General features: G+C 37.6%; 1 protein-coding gene across 10 annotated transcripts in view; it reads right to left on the reverse strand.

Moving 5' to 3' along the window:
- Positions 1-19,526, reverse strand: part of RFX3 (regulatory factor X3) — a 166,804-nt gene that overhangs the window by 24,407 nt on the left and 122,871 nt on the right. For 9 of the 10 annotated variants that reach the window (XM_072151726.1, XM_072151771.1, XM_072151743.1 and 6 more), the window contains 2 exons: positions 17,004-17,078; positions 2,100-2,281 (listed from right to left, as the gene is read on the reverse strand). In XM_072151726.1, the coding sequence (XP_072007827.1) occupies positions 2,100-2,281; positions 17,004-17,078 (257 nt within the window). The remainder of the gene's footprint in view (positions 1-2,099; positions 2,282-17,003; positions 17,079-19,526) is intronic. The other variant, XM_072151751.1, reaches the window with a different exon arrangement.

A 19,526-nucleotide genomic window follows, 5' to 3' on the forward strand; every position in this document is an offset into this window, starting at 1 on the left:
GGTACCCTACATTTATTTCTTGTGCTAGGTTATGTTTCTATGTTACAGCTGAATACAGTTGAATCCATCATGGCCTCCGCTGAGTATATGTTGCTATGCAGGAGGAAGCAGAATGGAAAGACATAACTTGCTGTGTCTTTCTATCCTGTGTTTCCGGCAAAGTTTATGGTGCAGACGGTGGCAAAAAAAGGAATACTTTCATCTGCCAGTATATGTCTATGAATACATTTGGCATATATACACTGAATGCATCCGGAAAACGTGATGTGAATTGAGCCTTAATGTAATGTCTGCTGTTCATGTACTGTTCATGTATCATTGTTGATGCCAATGAGTTTGTAGTGCACTGCACTGCTCTACCTTAATGTACTACCTGCTGATAGCAACAGATAAATGCTTCGTCTATAAAGAGATTTTCTATTCCTGCATCTACCTCTGACCTTGAAGCAATGGATCAATTAGACCCCATGACAAAATAAACCATCACAGCAGGCAAAGCCTTTCCTTGATATCCTTCCTAAGTGTTTCCATTTAATATAAAGATTTATCAGAAAACTTTGAAATAATCAATTTATGGTGCTACTTTATGCACCTTACTATTAATACTGGGGTAAAACCTGAAATTATTAACAATTAGACATTAACATTAACTGCTAGATAATGTATTACACATAATTCTAATTACCACAGCCAGATAAGGAACAACTCTTCTAATCTTCTAACAAATACTGCCTGTCAGCATGAAAGCCTATTAAATAAGCAAGTTAATTAGAATTCCAGGATTGTATTTATGTAACAAGAATATGGTTACTATATCTTGTTAGAAATGAACACCATCATGTTACATAAGACAGTTGCAGTCAGTTTAAAGGAGCAATGAAATCTCCTAAGAAGCCAGGAATCTGCCATTTATATATACCGTATAGCAAATGATAAACTATCAACATTGTACCAACGTGTACAAAACAAATGTCACAATGAGTCAGAATACAACTAACGGTATCCTAATACACCAAATAATATCATCTAAATGTATGTTCCCCAGATGCACTAGTCTTTGTGTCTTTATAGGAGATTCCAGAAATATTCTGTGTTTACATCTGCATTGGAAGCTTTGTTTGGAAACTCTTTTTCAGAATCTGAATTTTTGATGTAAAAATTGTGCTGTGGACAGGCAGAAAGCATTAAAAGTCAGTGGGGTCCATCACAACCATGCCATGGATCCAGCTCAGCATATTGTATATCATAAGTGGAAGTTACAATGCACATGAGAACAGAGCTTAACTCAGGAAATCTCAACTTGTACCAACGTCTCTGGCAACTAGTGTCTATTTTTATTCCAATAATGATCTTTACATAATAATGTGCAATGATTTCTACATCTGTATTCAAGGAAATAGCTATCCGAATGCCCCCCAACCAACACAAAATACATCAGCATGTTTCCATTACAAATATCTTTTATTCACCTAACTTACTACTTTGTAATTAAAGGGAACCTAGAGCTAATCCTCTTGTCTCGCTATCTTTTTTAAATATTCATTGCAATCTTCATTGGAGTAGCCGGACATGAGGCTACACGTCGCAGCTACTCCATACCCCAGTAGCCTCTTTGTTCCTCCTACCCTGACATCTTTGGGGCGCAGCATGCGCAGAACGCAGGCCGCGGCTGTGCAGCCACTGCTCCGAAGCTGGAGCTACTGCGCATGTGCAGAACTCTGGCTTCTCGGACGAGGGCGCATGGCTACAAGGAGCTGCGCACCAAAGATGTCAGGGTAGGAGGAACAAAGAGGCTACTGGGGTGTGCAGTAGCCGTGACTACTCCACGCCCCAGTAGCCTCTTTAGAAAATTTACATATTAGGGCAATAAAGATTTAAAAAAGATAGCGGGTATGTGAGGATTAGCTCAAAAAAGGGCTATCCTCACTTCCAATACATGCACCTACCACCCGTAGGTTCCCTTTAAATGACACTTTATTGAGTGAAATATAGCATATTCTTCATCAGATCTTGTTGTTATCGCTTTACATTTATATCTATTTGTAACTCATCTTTAATATGAAGAATTTATTTATCACTTTAATTTTTTTAATGCAAACCTGGTTCCCAATCTTCTTGTTCGGAGTCCCATGAATATGGAGCGAATAAGTTTTCCAAAGGATGCAGCATTGACTGGATCTAGTTTGTGCTCCTGACAGTGCCTTAGGTAATGATTGTATAAGGTACTTCTGGGGAGACTAACTCCTTCTGCCGTCTCGTAGTTATCCAACAGCCACTGGAGCTAGAAAAGGAAAAAAAGGTGTACCTGTTTTTACTTATATCGAAAAAATATAAACAATGCAAAACATTGTTGTAAAAGTACACACGTAAAAAGGTATGATGCAGCTACTTAATAAACCTAACAGAGTACTAATAAGAGTAATAAAAAGCTAATCGTTGCATTTGATCTTTTCTGCTATTATACAAGTCCAGCCTTTGAATTAAAATTATGCTAGAAAGTGCAATTGCGTTCATTGTAAAACAGCTGGAGATCGGCAATTTCATCTCTTTGCTCCAGTTATCAGGCAGTGCTTCCAATTTCCCCTAGTAGGCATTAGATTTATAATTATACCCACTAGAGAACTGCCGCTATTTGAAATTCTTGTATTGGTTAAGATTTTTAGTACATTTTTTGCTCTTTCTTACATTTAAAATCGGTAAAAAATAGTCCAGAAAACAATTCTGTCACAAAGTACAATTAACCAAAAATATGCTGTCAGTTATTGTCTCATAAAAGGTATATGCTTTAACTCCTTTGTGACCAATGGTCATTGGTGTCCGAATGTCCAGGTTAATTACTGATGTTCTGCTATGCGCTTCTTTAAATGATGATATCTCTGGAAAGGCTTTACATATCATAACAATTTTTACTTTGTTTTTTTTTTTGCATGACATGTGAAACTTTAACTTGATAGGATAATTTTATTAATTACATATTTTTTTCTTTATAAAATTTGCCAACAATTGACTACAAATGTAAAAATGTCTCCAATTAATGTTTTTAAATACAGGCGGTCTCCTGCTTAAGAACACTCGACTTACATACGACCCCTAGTTACAAATGGACCACTGGATATTGGTAATTTATTGTACTTTAGTCCTAGAATACAATGATCAGCTGTAACACTTATCACAGGCGTCTGTAATGAAGCTTTATTGTTAATCCTGGTTCTTATGACAATCCAACATTTTTAAAATGCAATTGTCACAAAGAACAAAAAAAGTTCTGGCTGGGATTACAATGATAAAATATACAGTTCTGACTTACATACAAATTCAACTTAAGAACAAACCTACAGACCCTATCTTGTATGTAACCTGGGGACTGCCTGTAGTCACTTTTAACGATGCAGATGGTGCGTGTACTTCTGCAAAGTGAAAGTGAAGGTCTCCTGCAGCCTCTTCTATATTCTGCCTTCAGCTGAAACTCCTATATCTCCTGAACCCTTGCACATTTCTTGTGTCATATTAAACAAGAGAGTCTTCATTAATATGATATCTGGATTGTGTATGGATGCTTAAGAGAACTCTTAAAGTTTCAATTGGGAAAAGAAAGCTGTACATAAAAATCATTTTTTTTGTGCAACCTTAAGGATGAATATTTCTGGCTCTGTTAGGCAATCATACACAATCCATATAAAAGAGAAGATTCTTCTGTTTAAAATGACATAAAAATTGTGTTTCTTTGTGGGCCGTTTGACTTTGGTCACTGTGAAGACGTTTATAGACGTCCTTTCTGCACCGGGCATGTGCAAATAGGAGGTATATAGCCTGTCAGTCTTGAAGGGGTTAAAAAGCTTTAAAAGATAGATTTACAGGTGATTAATATCATATCAATGACAGTCCAAGGCCCAGCACGCGCATTATCTGCATTTTTTTTTCTGTTAATGGCATCTCCAGTTAATTTTCCCGGTACAATACATATTGGGGCTCATTTACTAAGGGTCTGAATCGCGTACTTTCGTCGAGTTTCCTGACGATTTCCGATTTGTGCCAAATTGCCCCGGTATTTTGGCGCACGTGATCAGATTTTGGTGCATCGGTGCCGGCTTTCACGCAACAGAAATGGGGGAGGCGTGGCCGTCTGACAACCGACGGATTCGGAAAAAACTTGGAATTTAAAAGGCGATGTGTGCGTGAGTGTAGACCTTTATGTGTAAGTATATAAATGTGTGTATATAGATATATTTGTATAAACATGTGTGTAGAAATATGCATATTTTTTTTCATTAGGAAGCGTGGTCCCATGCAGAAATCTGCTATGGGGCAAAGCCTCCCCTAACTTCACCCCTGGTACGAATCACTATTTTCTTTTGAGCTAGTGTGTGGATTATTACTGTTACTGGAGTCCTGGGTTCTCACCAATTTATTTTCCCTTCTTTCTTTATGTGCTCTGCTGGGTGCCCTAGCTAACCCACTTACTGTTGTATTTATGGGCTTAAAAGAAGAGGAATGATTCTAGATCACAGATTCATACGGCTCGGTTTCAGAAATCAATGTGCAGAAATGAGTTATTTCAGTGCCCAATATATTGTGCTTAGTTTGTGTCAAAAGATATGTGCCCCAGAAAGTATTCAATTGGGATAACCCACCTGACAGTTTTTATGGGTCTTGTGTCTGTCAACAAAAGCTTGGAACAACGTTTTGGCCCAGATTAACCAAAGCCCCCATGACAGTTTTTCCATGCATGTTCTTTTGTGTGCAAACTGCCTGGACGTGTATTTAAGAAGTGTCAGCGCCACATGCGTCACACACAAGGCATTAGTGATGCGGTTGCACTAAACCTGACGCCACACAGAATTCTGCACATGAAGGGTCGATTTGGTGCACACTCAGACCTTGCGACACATTTATCATGTACAGTCCAACAGTCGTGCACCCTATGTTAAAGCTGCTCCAAAAAAATGTGCACACTGTCAGAGTAGTGCAGGGAGCTACGAATTCATGATGAATGTGCGCCACATTTCCTGACGTGTGCAGGGTATGTTTTTTAATAAATGTGGGCGATTGGGTGTCAAAATGGAAAACAACTGGAAAGTTTCAATTTCGATTCTGCATTATCACTATTTCACCCTGTTTAGACTAAGACTGACCTGGTGGACGTTTCAACTATAGTTTCTGTTGGTTTTCCGGCGGAGACTATAGTAAATGCATTGGATTGGGGTGTTCACGCCATTTTACGCACCCCTAGCTTGGTCCAGAAAGCACCCCGATTGTGTGTGGGCAGAAAGCACTCTGAATTGCTAGAGATGGGGAGATTTATGTGTCTTCTTATGTGCCCTATGAACTCTCTTTCATTTTTAAACCTTTTCTTGACAAAAACATGCTAGTAACATAAATAATTGTACAGTTTGTAGGTTTATTGTATTATTTGTAGATTCATGCCTATACTAGTGCTCAAACATTGTACTATAGTTATAAAGTATAAATTGTTTTGAATTGTAAACCAATCTGTAAATTATTAGTTTTAGTGTAAGTCAATATCGGCCGTGCTTTAAAGGGAACCTGTCACCAGGAGACCCATTTTTACCACACCCCTCCAGTCCCCACAGTACATAGTACATACACTGTCAAAGAATTTTTGTATATAAAAAAAAGGTATTACACAAAAAAAGGTATGTTACATAGGCAACTGGGAGTGGCTATAGAGAAGCAGTTTTCCCCCCACCATCGGGAAACCACTCCTCCATATGGCCTTTTCAAATATATGAAGAACTCCCATCACTCGGGATTGGCTATAGAGGAGCAGGGGGCGTCGCTAAGCCAAGTGATGGGCGTCTTCATGTATTTGAAAAAGGACACATGGGGGTGCGGTTTCACAAGGGCGGGGGGGGGGGGTGCGGGGTTTGGTTGGACTTCTCCTCTATAGCCTCTCCCAGGGGACAAGTGCCTAGTCACAGAGCACATGGCATTGAAAGGTACTATAAAACATATCTTTTTTTCCTGTAAAACCTATTTTTTGTACAAAAACTCTTTGGCAGTGTATGCACTATGCTCTGTGGGGACTGGAAGAGTGATAAATGGGTCTCCTGATGACAGGTTCTCTTTAAGATGTCTAGACTACAAACCAAAAAAGTAACAAATATGCATTAATGGTTTCCAAAGACTTTCAACTACACGCCTACACAGATCATGAAAAACTCCTACTACTACTAAATATAAATTTCTTATGCATTTGCAATAATTTATGTTTACAATGACCCAATGTTCCAAGGAGAAGGAGCTTCAGAAGAGGCTGTGGGTGGATGATAGCAACAGAGAATTTGCATTTGCACCTGGAATACCTAAAGCCTGGACATTTGGTAAAAGAAATATATATAGAAGATGAAATATCCTTTAATTCAATTAGTACATATAATTTTAATGGATGTAAGCCTGTATTTTGCACTTTAAGTCTTATGCCATGATTTTTGTAGAAATATTATGAAATAAAATACCAAGTTTTTTTTTTTATCTGACAAATTTCTTTCTATTCATCTACCAGTTTCGGCACGGCTATATTGAGATCTCGGGCACCGTTCACATTGACAGAGCACTTGTATACTGAGACGAAATTTGTCCATTACGGTGAATTGTTGTATTCCTTTTTTCTTTTTTTTTCTTTTCTATAACCCAATTGGATAACCAGTAGAGTCTGACTACATTGTCTAGAATGTTTTCTTAGATTCCTTAGAAGATACTTATTGGATGGAGAAATCAATGTTATTCAACACCCTACAAAACCTTTTCTCCACGGTAATAATAATAGATTAAGATTATATTTAATTTTTTATTCTATCCTTATGAGGTCAAATATTTGATTTTCCGTTTCAAACTGGACCATCAAAAGAGGGTGCACAAGGTGCCTTAGCTTTTCCTCTGGCCACAAACACCCCGTCTCCCTCAAGAACTTGGGAATTGATCCCAACCGAAACACTGCACAGTACCCCCACACTCCACACAATGGCATCTGACCCACGTGAGTCAACCACTACTTGGCACAAAATCATCCCCATATTTGTAGCAAAACACTGTATTAATCAAAAACAACTGTTTCTCAAGGTAGGGGGAGTGGGCGATACTAGTGATTTAATTTACAGGGGGATTAGACACTGGAAGCAAAGACAATACTGGGGGAGGGAGATTTAAGCTTCTGGAGAGGGGAGAGAGCACTAGACAGTGAGAACACTACGAGGAAATGATGTATGGGAAAATGTGGGAGAGAGTAGAAGGATAAACAATACCTGCAGAAAAAAAAGATGCATGATAAGATAGATTATCTATGGGGTGGGGGGCCATGAAGGTGTGATTTTTAATAAGAAATCAAAAGGAAGACAATATGTGGCCAGGAGGGGACTGAGGATTTCTTGGGAGAGGGTTAAAAAGAAGAGACAATTTGGAGATGGAGATTATAATAAGATGTTACTAAGAAAGTAAACCTAAAAGGGGAAAGTCAATTTCTGTTCAGTTGTAGAACAGAAAAAGGGGATAGCGGGAAAGGAGTATTACAACCTATACTACATGTAATGAACATGAACAATATTTATTTTAAAAAGATTTACAAACATCAATAAAATATATAAATATGGAATTAATTTCCTCAGTTTCTCTATGATTTCAATAAAATAGATTTTTAGTTTTTAAAATATAATAAAAAATATACAGCTATAACAGGCCTGGAGAATGACAATTCTCACTTGAAAAAGGCGAGGGCTTTCCCTGAAATGCATTGTGACCCTGTTATAGTACAGGCGATCCCCTACTTAAGAACACTCAACTTACATACGACCCATAGTTACAAACGGACCTCTGGATATGGGTAATTTATTGTACTTTAGTCCTAAGCTACAATAAACAGCTACAACAGTTATCACAGGTGTCTGTAATGAAGATTTAGTGTTAATATTGATTCTTATGACAACCCACCATTTTTTAAATCCAATTGTCACAGAGACCAAAAAAGTTCTGGCTGGGATTACAATGATAAAATATACAGTTAAGACTTACATACAAACTCATCTTAAGAACAAACCTACAGACCCTATCTTGTATGTAACCCGGAGACTGCCTGTATATATATTTTTAATTATTTTTTTAAAAAATAAAAATCTATTTTTATTGAAATCATGGAGAAACAGTTCGTTTGGTGTGCGCCTCCTGTCCTCCATTCTGTCTACCAGTTTACACTTCAGCCGGCTTTGCACCCCGAGCCTGGAGGCCAGAAGACTTCGGCTGCACCCTAAGTTCTCAACCTACACGCCAATACTAGATTTGTACCTTATGTTGAGCACAACCAAACTAGGTTTGCATATAATGATATAAAATTACCGTATATACTCGAGTATAAGCTGAGGCCCCTAATTTTACCACAAAAAACCTGGTAAAAATCTATATTTTTTACCCGAGTATAAGCCGAGTTTGGGTTTTCAGCACATTTTTTGTACTGAAAAATTAGGCTTATACTCAAGTATATATGGTATATATCAACTGTACATTATCACCCTATGAGCACTTTTTGTCTTTGTTTTGTTCTATCTATTCCTGCTATTCTCCTAAAGATGTAAGATGCTTGGAACTATTTAATGGAGCCAGGTATGTACATGTGTAACACCTGAGGAAGCATATTATAAGCTAAATGCACGTCGGGGAACCTACAGGATTTATTTTAACATGGGTAATGTTAAGGGGTCGTCTGTAAGTCGTGTGTCCTCAAGTAGGGGGCCGTCTGTACTAAAATAGATGCTATACATCTTGCATTAGTTAATTTGTTTATTTAAAACAATTACTACTTACCTATGTTTGGGATATGTGCAATGTAGCTGTTTAAAAAATATGGAATTTTGTTTTATTTTGTTAATGTTTGTGAACCTTTTTAACATATTTTAAATAAAAGTGTAAAGGGATTTTTTATACAATTTATGATGTAGTTTATGACTTCATTTTCTCTTGATGTTCAGTATGTAGAGGCGTTTACACAGATTTAAATATGGGGGTTCAATGATACAGGATCCAGACCATTGATATGCCATGCATATTAAGATGAGACAACCCCTCTAATGTTCTCCAGAATTTAAAAGAAAGGATTTATTTGATGTGGAAGAAAGTGTAGTGTCATTGACTGTGGACATCATTTTAGTTTAAAAATGGCTTCTTTTGCAAAAACCCCAAATATTTGGAGAAATCAAAGATAGTCTAGGTCTGAATGCATAAAATACAAGTACAATTAATGTACATGTTACATTATACAAAACATTACCCTTGACCTATAGATAGTTATGTTGGAATATGTTTAGTTTATAGTGGTAGGTCTCACCACAGCCAAGGCAGAACTTCTTTAGGTGTAACAAAGGCAATTATATATTATCAAAGTAAATCAGGAAAAATGTTCTATAAAGATACACAAGAAATAATAGTTTTTCTTCAGCTAGCGAACATGCCTGGTCCCAGGTGTACAGGACTGGAGCACTGAAGAATAGAACATCAGGATAAAAGAGCTGCAGCTCCTGCATTAGATTTTATGTTGTTTTCTACCAAAAAACAATGCAGGTTAGGCTTGATATTAATAGGGGAAAGAGCTTTGCTAGGGTGAAGGACAGAGCAAGGGCATATTTTTCACCACTTATTGGTATTCTTCAGGCTGAAACATGGGGGACTAAAGTATTGTAAAAGATTATTTTTTGAATAGACACTTAAATTTAAAGAAGCCCTTAGGAACCAGTAAAGCAATATTGTTTCATTGTTCTAAACGGTATCACAGGAAACCAGTTGTTGTAGGAGGGCTTTTACTTTCCTTAAAGGTAAACTCAAATTGAACAAAAACAAACAGCTCACTTGATTTTGGGGACTAGATATTTTTTAAGTCTTTTTCTGCATTGTCTTCAAGAAGTTTAAGTGAAGCATATGTGAGAATATTGTGCCATGATTTGAACCCACATGGAATAACTCTTCAGAAGATGACTCCAAAGCATTGTCTGAGAGTAAAGAAATGCACATACTTTAAAGGAAATCTACTATCAAAACCCATCATGATAAACCAGGGACACTTACTCATAGATCCAGACACTGTGACTGTGGTGATCTTCTTATATTTGTAAACCACGGCCTCCTTCCTTCTAAAATAAACTTTTCAAATTATGCTAATGAGTCTAAAGAGCCTGTAACAGCCTGTGAATCTGCAGCATGGAGGGGCTCTGGTATCAACCCCTAAAGCCCTTCAGACTCATTAGCATAATTATAAAAGTTGATTTTAGAAAGACAGAGGTCATGGATAATAATGACAAGGCCCGATTCCCTGGTTTACCAAGCCTGATAGCAGATTTCCTTTAAGATCTTTCTCCAGGTCCCAAAAGCGCATAACAATTCCTCAGATAATCCTTACCAGGGCTAGGATTGTGAGTGTACCCCATAACGGGAAACTGAATAGGACTAGATAGTCCTCTAGGCTATCACTCTTTTCCCCCTTGAGCTTTCAAGTTACTCAGCCATTGTTGTAAAGGGGTTTTCCCACAAAGCAAGTGAGACCCTAAATTACTGTTTGGTGCGGGTCTCAGTGATGGGACCTGGACAGATCACGAGAATGGGGGTCTGATGTACCCCGGCTGCACCCTGAGATGACTGGAACAGCCAGTGGTGCATGGGCATGGTGCTCAATAATCTCTGTCAGCCCCATATAGATGAACGGCTGCTCCAGGCATCACGATGTGCGATGTGTGATAGGGGTACATTAGACCTAAGTGGCCTAACTTGCATCGCTGGAAAACCCCTTTAAGCTAGCTATACGGTGATTAAGATGGATGTCTGCCATTGATCATAAATCTTGTGACTTCCCCCCCTTAGAACAAAAAAAATCTTCTATGGGGGATAGTTTATAGGCTCCTATACACCTTGGATGGTCAGCAAGTGTTGTTGTCATCAGCAGGTTCATTCAATACATATCCACATATATGGACAGTTTTAATTGGATGCTGGCTAGTTATCTCTGGAGAAGGGTTTCAATGAAGATTTTACCAAACCCATTAAGAACCAGTGTCTCAGGTGTGACCAAATCCTTTAGGAACATTAAACATGGAGCCAAATACAGAAAAATATGAGAAATTATTTTAACGTATGCTTATATTTTAATACAAAGTTTCATACATACACATGTAATTAAGGGTCAATAATAGCCTTGTCACAGGTTTGTCATATGGTACTACAGACCCTTTAGAACCCATGCACAACCTTAGACTCACAAATTGCTTTCAGAGTGAGAATACATGCCGAGAAAAAGATGCTGTAAATTGTAATTAAAATATTAAAGTAATATGAATTATAAACCTGATGGCAAAATATTTTTCAAGCGTGAGAATCAATGATTACAAAAACAGCAATGTTTCTGTCACCGCTGAGTGCTTTATAAATGACACATAATAACATTTCTCAAGGCTTGTTGGAATTATATGAACATTTCAATTCACTTTTCAGCAAGCGTATTGTTCTATCAGCATACGATGAAAAAAATATCAACCATTTGAACTATTAACCCACGTCTACGGCTGGCAGACTATTATTTATTATGTATCGTAAAAGCAAATGTGATGGCGAGATTAAGAACAATTATATGCTCTGACCTTTGCATGTTGTCCGTGTTAATTAGACTACACATACATTGTAAAAGGTGAAAGCTGCCTTGACTACCCCCAAAAGCTGTTCTGAAAGACAAAGATTCCCCATACAAAGAATGAATTTACTGAATGGATTATGTACTATTCCTAATTAGTCACTACTAATGAGGTACAGTACACTCATGACAGGTTCTGTTCTTGTTAAAATTCCAAGCATGAAAGCTAGTATGCCATATAGTACGAATAAACATGAACAAAAGCAGGAATATCATGTTTCATAGAACCACAAAAACTTGAAGGGGTATTCTCATCTGAGCATTGACATTTAATTTAACTCATCTAAAAAATATATATATTTTTATACATACACACATTTCTACAAACTGCAGATTTTTTAAAAATATATACCAGTGTGAAGATAATTTCCCATAGATGAACCCATGTTCTTGCATATGACCACTCTGCACCTTGACAGCGGTGGACAGACACTATTGAGCCCTGCCTGAGCACCTGAATTCAGTGTTCAGTGCCACAGAATGGCTTTGGGACATGCAGTATTCCCAAAAATTTCATAGGCAAAAACTATTTGTTTCTTTGTGTAATCACTGCAGCAGAGATAGTCATATCCAAGGACAACAATCTTCTAAGGAACATCCTTATTAATGTTGTGGTAGCACCCCAAGTACTGTAATGTCTACATTGAAAACTACCCTTTCCACCTTTCCACTACCCTTGTGAAAAGCCAGTGGGTGACAGCTGAAGAAAAGGGGAGTGATTTAGGTGGGAATATCAGACCAGGTCCTTGGTCCAGCTGACTCATTAGCATATTAATTTAACAGTGATTATCTTGGAACAGCAGTATTTTAATAACAAAGATATGTTGTAAATCACAGTGTATTTCTCTACAAGATGATGCTGGCATATTATAATACTTGGAAAGATGGTAGACTGCTTTTAAATAATACAAGCTTTGCAAAAATCAGTAGTCCAGTAGCTAAAAACACATTCATTTTCTGGTACTTTCCCTCTCTATTGGACCTTTTCAGTTGTGTAAGAGCTAGTGGGTAGAGAACTTACTGCTGTGCCCTACTGATCACTCCCTCCTAAACAAAAGCCTGTATAAAATCAGTTACCTCAGTTAAAGGGCTTGTCCACTTTCAGCAAATAATTGATGTTTGTGTAATGAAAAGTTATACAATATTCCAATATAGTTTCTGTATCAATTCCTCACAGTTTTCTATATCTCTGCTTGCTGTCCTGCTATAGAAAGTTTCTATGTTCACTTCCACTGGATAGAAATCTGTCCATGGTCACACAGGTGCATGAGCCATTATCACAGAGTAATCAGAGCTGTGCACCTGTGTGACCATCAGAGACCATGGACAGATTTCAATCGATTGGAAGTAAACATAGAAGCTTTCTAGAAAATGACAGCAAGCAGAGATCTAGAAAACCGTGAAGAAGTTGAGGAAGTGATACAGAAAGTAAATTGGAAAATTGTATAACGTTTCCATAGAAAAACCATATCATTTATTTGATGAAAGTGGACAACCCCTTTAATTTCTTATTGCTCTGCTAGCAAGACTGAATTCTGCAGAAAATTTTGAGAGAATGTCCATTGAGGATGCATGAGTGGAGCCAAAGTTAATGAATTCCTAATAAAAAATATATATTTGTTTGTCCTGAACAACATTGTCACAGTGGGCCTTCTCTTACTTTCCCAAATGAGCATTATTATTGCTAATGCTAATTGATACTAAAAGAAAAAAAAATTAAATTACTTTTGGTCACATTTAATCAATAGTAAGTAATTTGTATTTATAATAATAATTGTATTTTTCCATATTATCATTAAATTGACACTTTTACCAATTAGCATCATGAAAAACATTCAGTGTTGCCATTTAGATTAGTGTGAACTTGTTTGTAGCACATAAACACAGACAGCAAGACACCCTAAAAATAGAAATGCTCAGATACTTCGATAGATACTAACATGAGCTGAACATGATTTAATGTAATAATACCAAATCTATAATACAAAGCAACATTAAATTAAAAAAACTTTAAGGAATTTCGTTCTAAAATACATTTATTTACAGTAAGTTTACATTAATATGGAATGATAGTGGTGTAATTTTTCATTAATACAATGCAAAAATTATAAGCATTTACATTTCTAAAAAAATGTTTGTTAAGGGATTGTCCTAAGTTGTAAAGTTATACTCTGTATATCCCATGGCCTAATGATGTAACCTGCTGATAAGGATTCATCTGCTAAGTCAACCCCCCCCCCCCAAAAAAAAAACATTGTCTACCTTTCCTAGGGAGCATTGCCTCTATAACAACCTGAAACAACTGGATATACACAAAGATCTATACAAACACTATCAAGAGAAACAGCTTATGGTGGTCAACCAACTATAGATAGCAGAACAGAGGTGAAATCCATACTCCCAATCATATAAAACATGTATTTTATTAAAAAATTTAATCCATTATAGTAAAACCAAGACGACTGACCACAAAAACAGATGCTGAAGATGACGCTACATCAAAGAGTTTAGTAATATCATATAAAATGCTGTAAACAAATATTCAAAACACTTTTAGACAAAATAGAATGACGTATCCTATCAGAAAAGCTTAATAGCAATTTCAATACATGCATTGATGCATATTATACCGTAGGGCAGTGGTGGCAAGCCTATGGCATGGGTGCCAGAGGTGGCACTCAGAGCCCTTTATGTGGGCAGCCAGGCCTTCACCCCAACACAGAGTATGCCAGACAGGACTCAAGGCTTCCTTCTGCGGTCCCATACAGCCCAGGAGGTGCCATACTCAGCGCTATTTTAAAGCAACATCCTTGGCTGCCAGGGATACAGGAGGAACGAGAAGGTGTGGATAAAGATGTATTGCCATTGGAGCTCCTGCTCTGGGAACCCTGATTCTTCTTTTTCAGGGGACCCAGGAAGGAAGCTGCAATCCAAATTTCTCCATCATCTTTCTATTGTATTGGTGAACTCAGGACGCCAATACGATTGAAATCTGTGATACAGCAGGGAACAATAAGTTACTGCTTAAATTGTCATGTTGGCACTTTGCAACATATAAGTGGTCTTTGGTTGAAGTTTGGGCACTCTATCTCCAAAAGGTTCGCCATCACTGCCGTAGGGGATCCAGCAAATGGTTGTACTTGCTACATTAAACACCTAGTATATATATAATTAATAAGTGCATACCACAAAATCTGCGCCACCCAGTGAATACCCTGTTAATACACGTGTTTTGGCGGAACAATCCTTCTTCAAGGTGTTAGCCTTTAGGAGGGGCTTGATCTGCCGAAACACGTGTCCGTGCGGATGCCGGGTGTCTATAGGCTTGGGTAATTGATTTATTCATATACCAGGGTGGAACAAAATTTACCAATCCATCACCAAAGCTTAAAGTGATCAATAGCATAAGGGTATTCCATGCAGTGTATAGGAATATCATATATCTGTTTCAGCACAGATTTAGTATATTGTACTTGGTCTAAACAATATAAGTTTATAGGATATCCAATACCCAGTAATTTAATAAGGCAGCCCAGGTCCTAGTTTATGGAGCCAGATAAGGTGACTTTCGGCCACTATAATACCTGTCTCAGCGTCTGCTAACATGGATACTATTAAAACAATAGAAAGCATGCATCTCATTAAATCTAGTGTATTTTGTGGTGTGACATCATAGGCTACCAATCATATACAAAAGGACTCATTTATCTAGTGTACAATGACAAGCGCCTAAGATTCATGTCAATGGCCAGAATTGGAAAGTCCAGGGAGTGGCATGTCATCTTGAGCAGCAAATGTGTCATCTCAGTTTGCTGGTTTATACTTTCAAATAAATGAATTGTTAATTACTAAAAAAAAAACCTAAATTGTCAATATCTTTCGATGAACAGTTACAGTTCTGCTGCTGCTATTTAGAAGGCAGACCGGGAGTCCTTGCATTATATTTCTGTAAAATGCAGGGAATCCCGCTCTGTGCAATGTGTTCAGTCCGTATAATTTCCATGTTTGTGGGTAGCCGGCCGAATGTATAGCTAAAGGGGTTTTTCCTACAAAAGAAAATTCTCAAATCTCAATCCCCTAGTGATGTTAACACAATAAAGATCATTTTAACCATTTACTTTACAATTTTACTCAGTTTTATTGCTGTTTTAGCTCCTACCACTCCCTGGTCAGTGCTAAATTCCAGGGTGTGGGCTGGGACTCTCTAATCAGACACAATGGGGCAGATTTATCAAGCAGTCTGAAAGTCAGAATATTTCCAGTTGCCCATGGCAACCAATCACAGCTCAGCTTTCATTTCACCAGTGCTCATGAATATTTTAAAGGGGAGCTGTGATTGGTTGCCATGGGCAACTGGAAATATTCTGACTTTCAGACTGCTTGATAAATCTGCCCCAATATGATCCATCTAGTTCTGTGGTGTGACAATGTGGTTAGATTATCAGGAATATACAGGTGTATATTCACTTGCATCTGACTTCTGACATTGTACAAACGCACTGACACATAGAAGGAGAGAGATGAGACAAATCACGGATGCATGAACTCCATTAGATGCCTATTACACACACAGCACTGCAACATCTGTGTTCTCACAGATATGTGCCTGCCTCCCCCTTCCCCTATATCACTTATATCCTTGTAGTTTGCGGTTTGCAGCTTCTCAGAAGTTACAGGGTCATGTCTAGGGGCAACGGAAATTGTGTACACCAGGACTGATAGAAACAGGTTGGACAGGTGTGAAAAGCTGTATACACCTGCTTACTGTCATGTGTTGCTTGTATGATATTGATGAACTTTAATAGTGATAATATTTTTCTTACTTCTGAATTCCCTTTTATAATGTTGTTCTTTCCTATGTTTTAGCACTGGACGTATAATATATATATATATATTTATTTATTTATTTTTTTTACTGTATTTTTCAGTAAACCACTGATCATAGATCAGTGGATGCACACATACTCACTACGTGAGAAAAAGATTAAATACCAGCCTTGAAGTATTGAATGATTTTTTGATATTGTGCCAATGCTTAAAGCAATGTTATGCAGTCAAACATAGAAAATAAAATAACAACAACGAAATAATAGAAAATAAATGGAATTTTGTGCAGGTCATGAAAGCATAGGTCCCATAAATATATAGTGAATTGAAAAGAAGGATCACTAGGAATTTGAGTGTTTACAGATGGGCATGGCCTTTTTCAGTATAAAAACCTCCTATTAAAAAGGAACCTGTGTTTTCAAACTAAGATAACATAAAAAAGACTGAAGAAAGCAAAAAGACATGCAGAAGAGAGAGGATATTAAAAGAAGGGACTTACATGGCTGTTGAGCAGGGAGCTTCTGTGACTTGAGAGGCCGTCAGACTTTTGCAGTGTCTCAATCGCCATTTCAATCTAATAATAGATGGCATTGAAAACAGGCTCAAGACGAGGTAGCATTTATAAGCAAAAGCATCATTGACCGACATTTACATTTTATCATAAACATTCATGGATTTTCAGAAACCAAAAGGAAGATAACATGCATTTCATTACCCCAGCAACCACCACCAAATCAAAGAAAGGAGGAGCCCAGTAACATAAATAAAACCACAACCAGGTGACATAAAAAGAGAATCAATAAGGCACATCTAGGAAGTTCCCTTTAACATGAGGCTCACTTTGTGACCTTCCAGCAGATAGTATATGAACATTGCACTCACAATGCTCTAGTTAAACACACCATGTCTGCGAGTAGTTTTTGAATGGTTAGTAAATAATAAAAATGTTTTTTTTTTATTATGTAAGATGAAATTGAAGTTGCTATGCTGGTTGACTTGCATATGTGAGTCTGCATACAAAAGTGTGGCTTTCCTATGTTATCTCAGCAAAAGAGAAAAAAAAGTATAGACACCTAAACATAGTGACAATACTGTATACTGTAAATTGTTCGTAAACTATGTCCCTGCCTGGTCATGGTTCAAACCAAATATTCCTTAGGAGGTCATCAGAGCTAAAATATCGTTGATAATGGTTAATTGACGAAAATTAATTGACTCCTTCTAAACATTGTGCTAGAGTTGTGGGAAGAGTTTTCCTCCATTTCCCAATCTCCATTCTTTCCCCAAAGTATTTTATTTTGGATAATAAAATCTGTGAAAAATGAATCTGGAATAGAGTTGTTTGAAATAAAAATCATTAATTATAACTGCCTGGAATGAAGGTGTCCGGAAGTGAGAGTTCTCCTTACGGAGACTGCCAATTAAGGCCACCTTGTAGGCGTGTGGAGACTTATAGCCATTGACGCTTCACTAGTGGATTTTGGGAAATTATGCAAATACTTTCTCCAGGATAGGATAAGGAAAACTACACCTCTTTTATCTACCTTGTAAGGCAGTTCCCTTGACATCAAGCATGACCTTCAGGAAGCCTTATGACATGATGTGGGATTCAAACTAAACCAATATATCGTTCTTGATGTCAAGAGAGACCCGTAGTGGAACATTAATGACTATAAGTCTCCAGACACCTACAAGGCGGCCTTATTTGGCAGTCTCCGTAAAGAGAACTCTTACTTCCTGACCCTTGTCTCTCACTCAGCCAAAACAGTTCCCTACAATGTACCAAAGAGACCCAACCAGGCAGTAACAGTTGGAAATCTGTTCCTTATGGAATAGATATATTGGTTTGGTTTTAAGCCTGCATCATGTGTAAAAGGCTTCCTGAAGGTCATGCTTGATGTCAGTGGTTACTTATTTACATATTTTCCTGGCATGATGGTGCACATTCCAAAAAAGATCTAAAATTAAAAAAACACCTGCCTAATATTCTACAGGTCTCTAATGTGCCACAAAAATATTCTGCGACTTTTTAAGCCTTGATGCCATTTTTCTGGCTGTTCTTCTTTAGACGTCTTCAGGCAGGTGGTTTTATGGAACACTCCATAAGAGCTGTCACTTTTGAGATGCTCCGAACAAGCGGCCTTAGCTATCGGAATTTGTCCCTTGCCAAATTGCTTTGATCATTCCTGATAAATATTCAACTGACTGATGTTATTCAAGTCACCTGTAAGTGGTTTTATTGTTGTGGCTTATCAACCTATCCAGTGAATGATAAGCTAGTCCCACACCTAGACTAGGTTCATTTAAAAGTTGATCAGCTTGTGGTAAGCCCAATATTTCAGATAGCAAATCCAACCATTTGCTACTTTTAAAATCCATGTCCTCAGGCTGGATCATTACAGAGGAATCTAAAGGTGAAATACTTTGCTTTATGAAACACAGAGTATGCCGATTTTCAGTTCCTTTGAGCCCAACATCTCCAATATTTATCCGAATGATATCAACACAATTGACACAAGAAGTAGTTCTAACGAGGAGCTGAATTTAAGTAAGTGGGAAGTGATGAAAGGGCTGAGCGGTGTCTCTGAAATGCTACTCGGTGTCACCTCGCCTCAGCTTACACTACTTGTGTTTTGACAGAAGAGACATGGAAGAGAAGAGGAGAGAGGGCTAAAGTAATAGGTTTTCAGACAGGTACCTCATTGAGAGTGAAAGGAAAGGGAAATAGGACAGTGTTGCGGAGCATTTTTGTAAGCTTGACAAGGCTTTGCAATGCTTAGCGGCTTGACACTAAAATGCTGCCAGTAAGGCCTTGCTCTGAATACTCTACTATTTTTAGCCTGGCAGAAATAATCACTTCTTCACTAGACAGTGATCATGAAACATGCAGAAATTAGAAAGCCACTGTCAATCTGTGCTTTTTAGGTCTTGCATAAATGTATATGTATTAGAAATTATCCTTTTCATAGTAAAGTCTGACAGAATGATGTGTAATTGATTTGGAAATAATTCTTTCATGGAG

This window comes from Engystomops pustulosus, chromosome 1, assembly GCF_040894005.1.
Source record: "Engystomops pustulosus chromosome 1, aEngPut4.maternal, whole genome shotgun sequence".
NCBI classification, from domain to species: domain Eukaryota; kingdom Metazoa; phylum Chordata; class Amphibia; order Anura; family Leptodactylidae; genus Engystomops; species Engystomops pustulosus.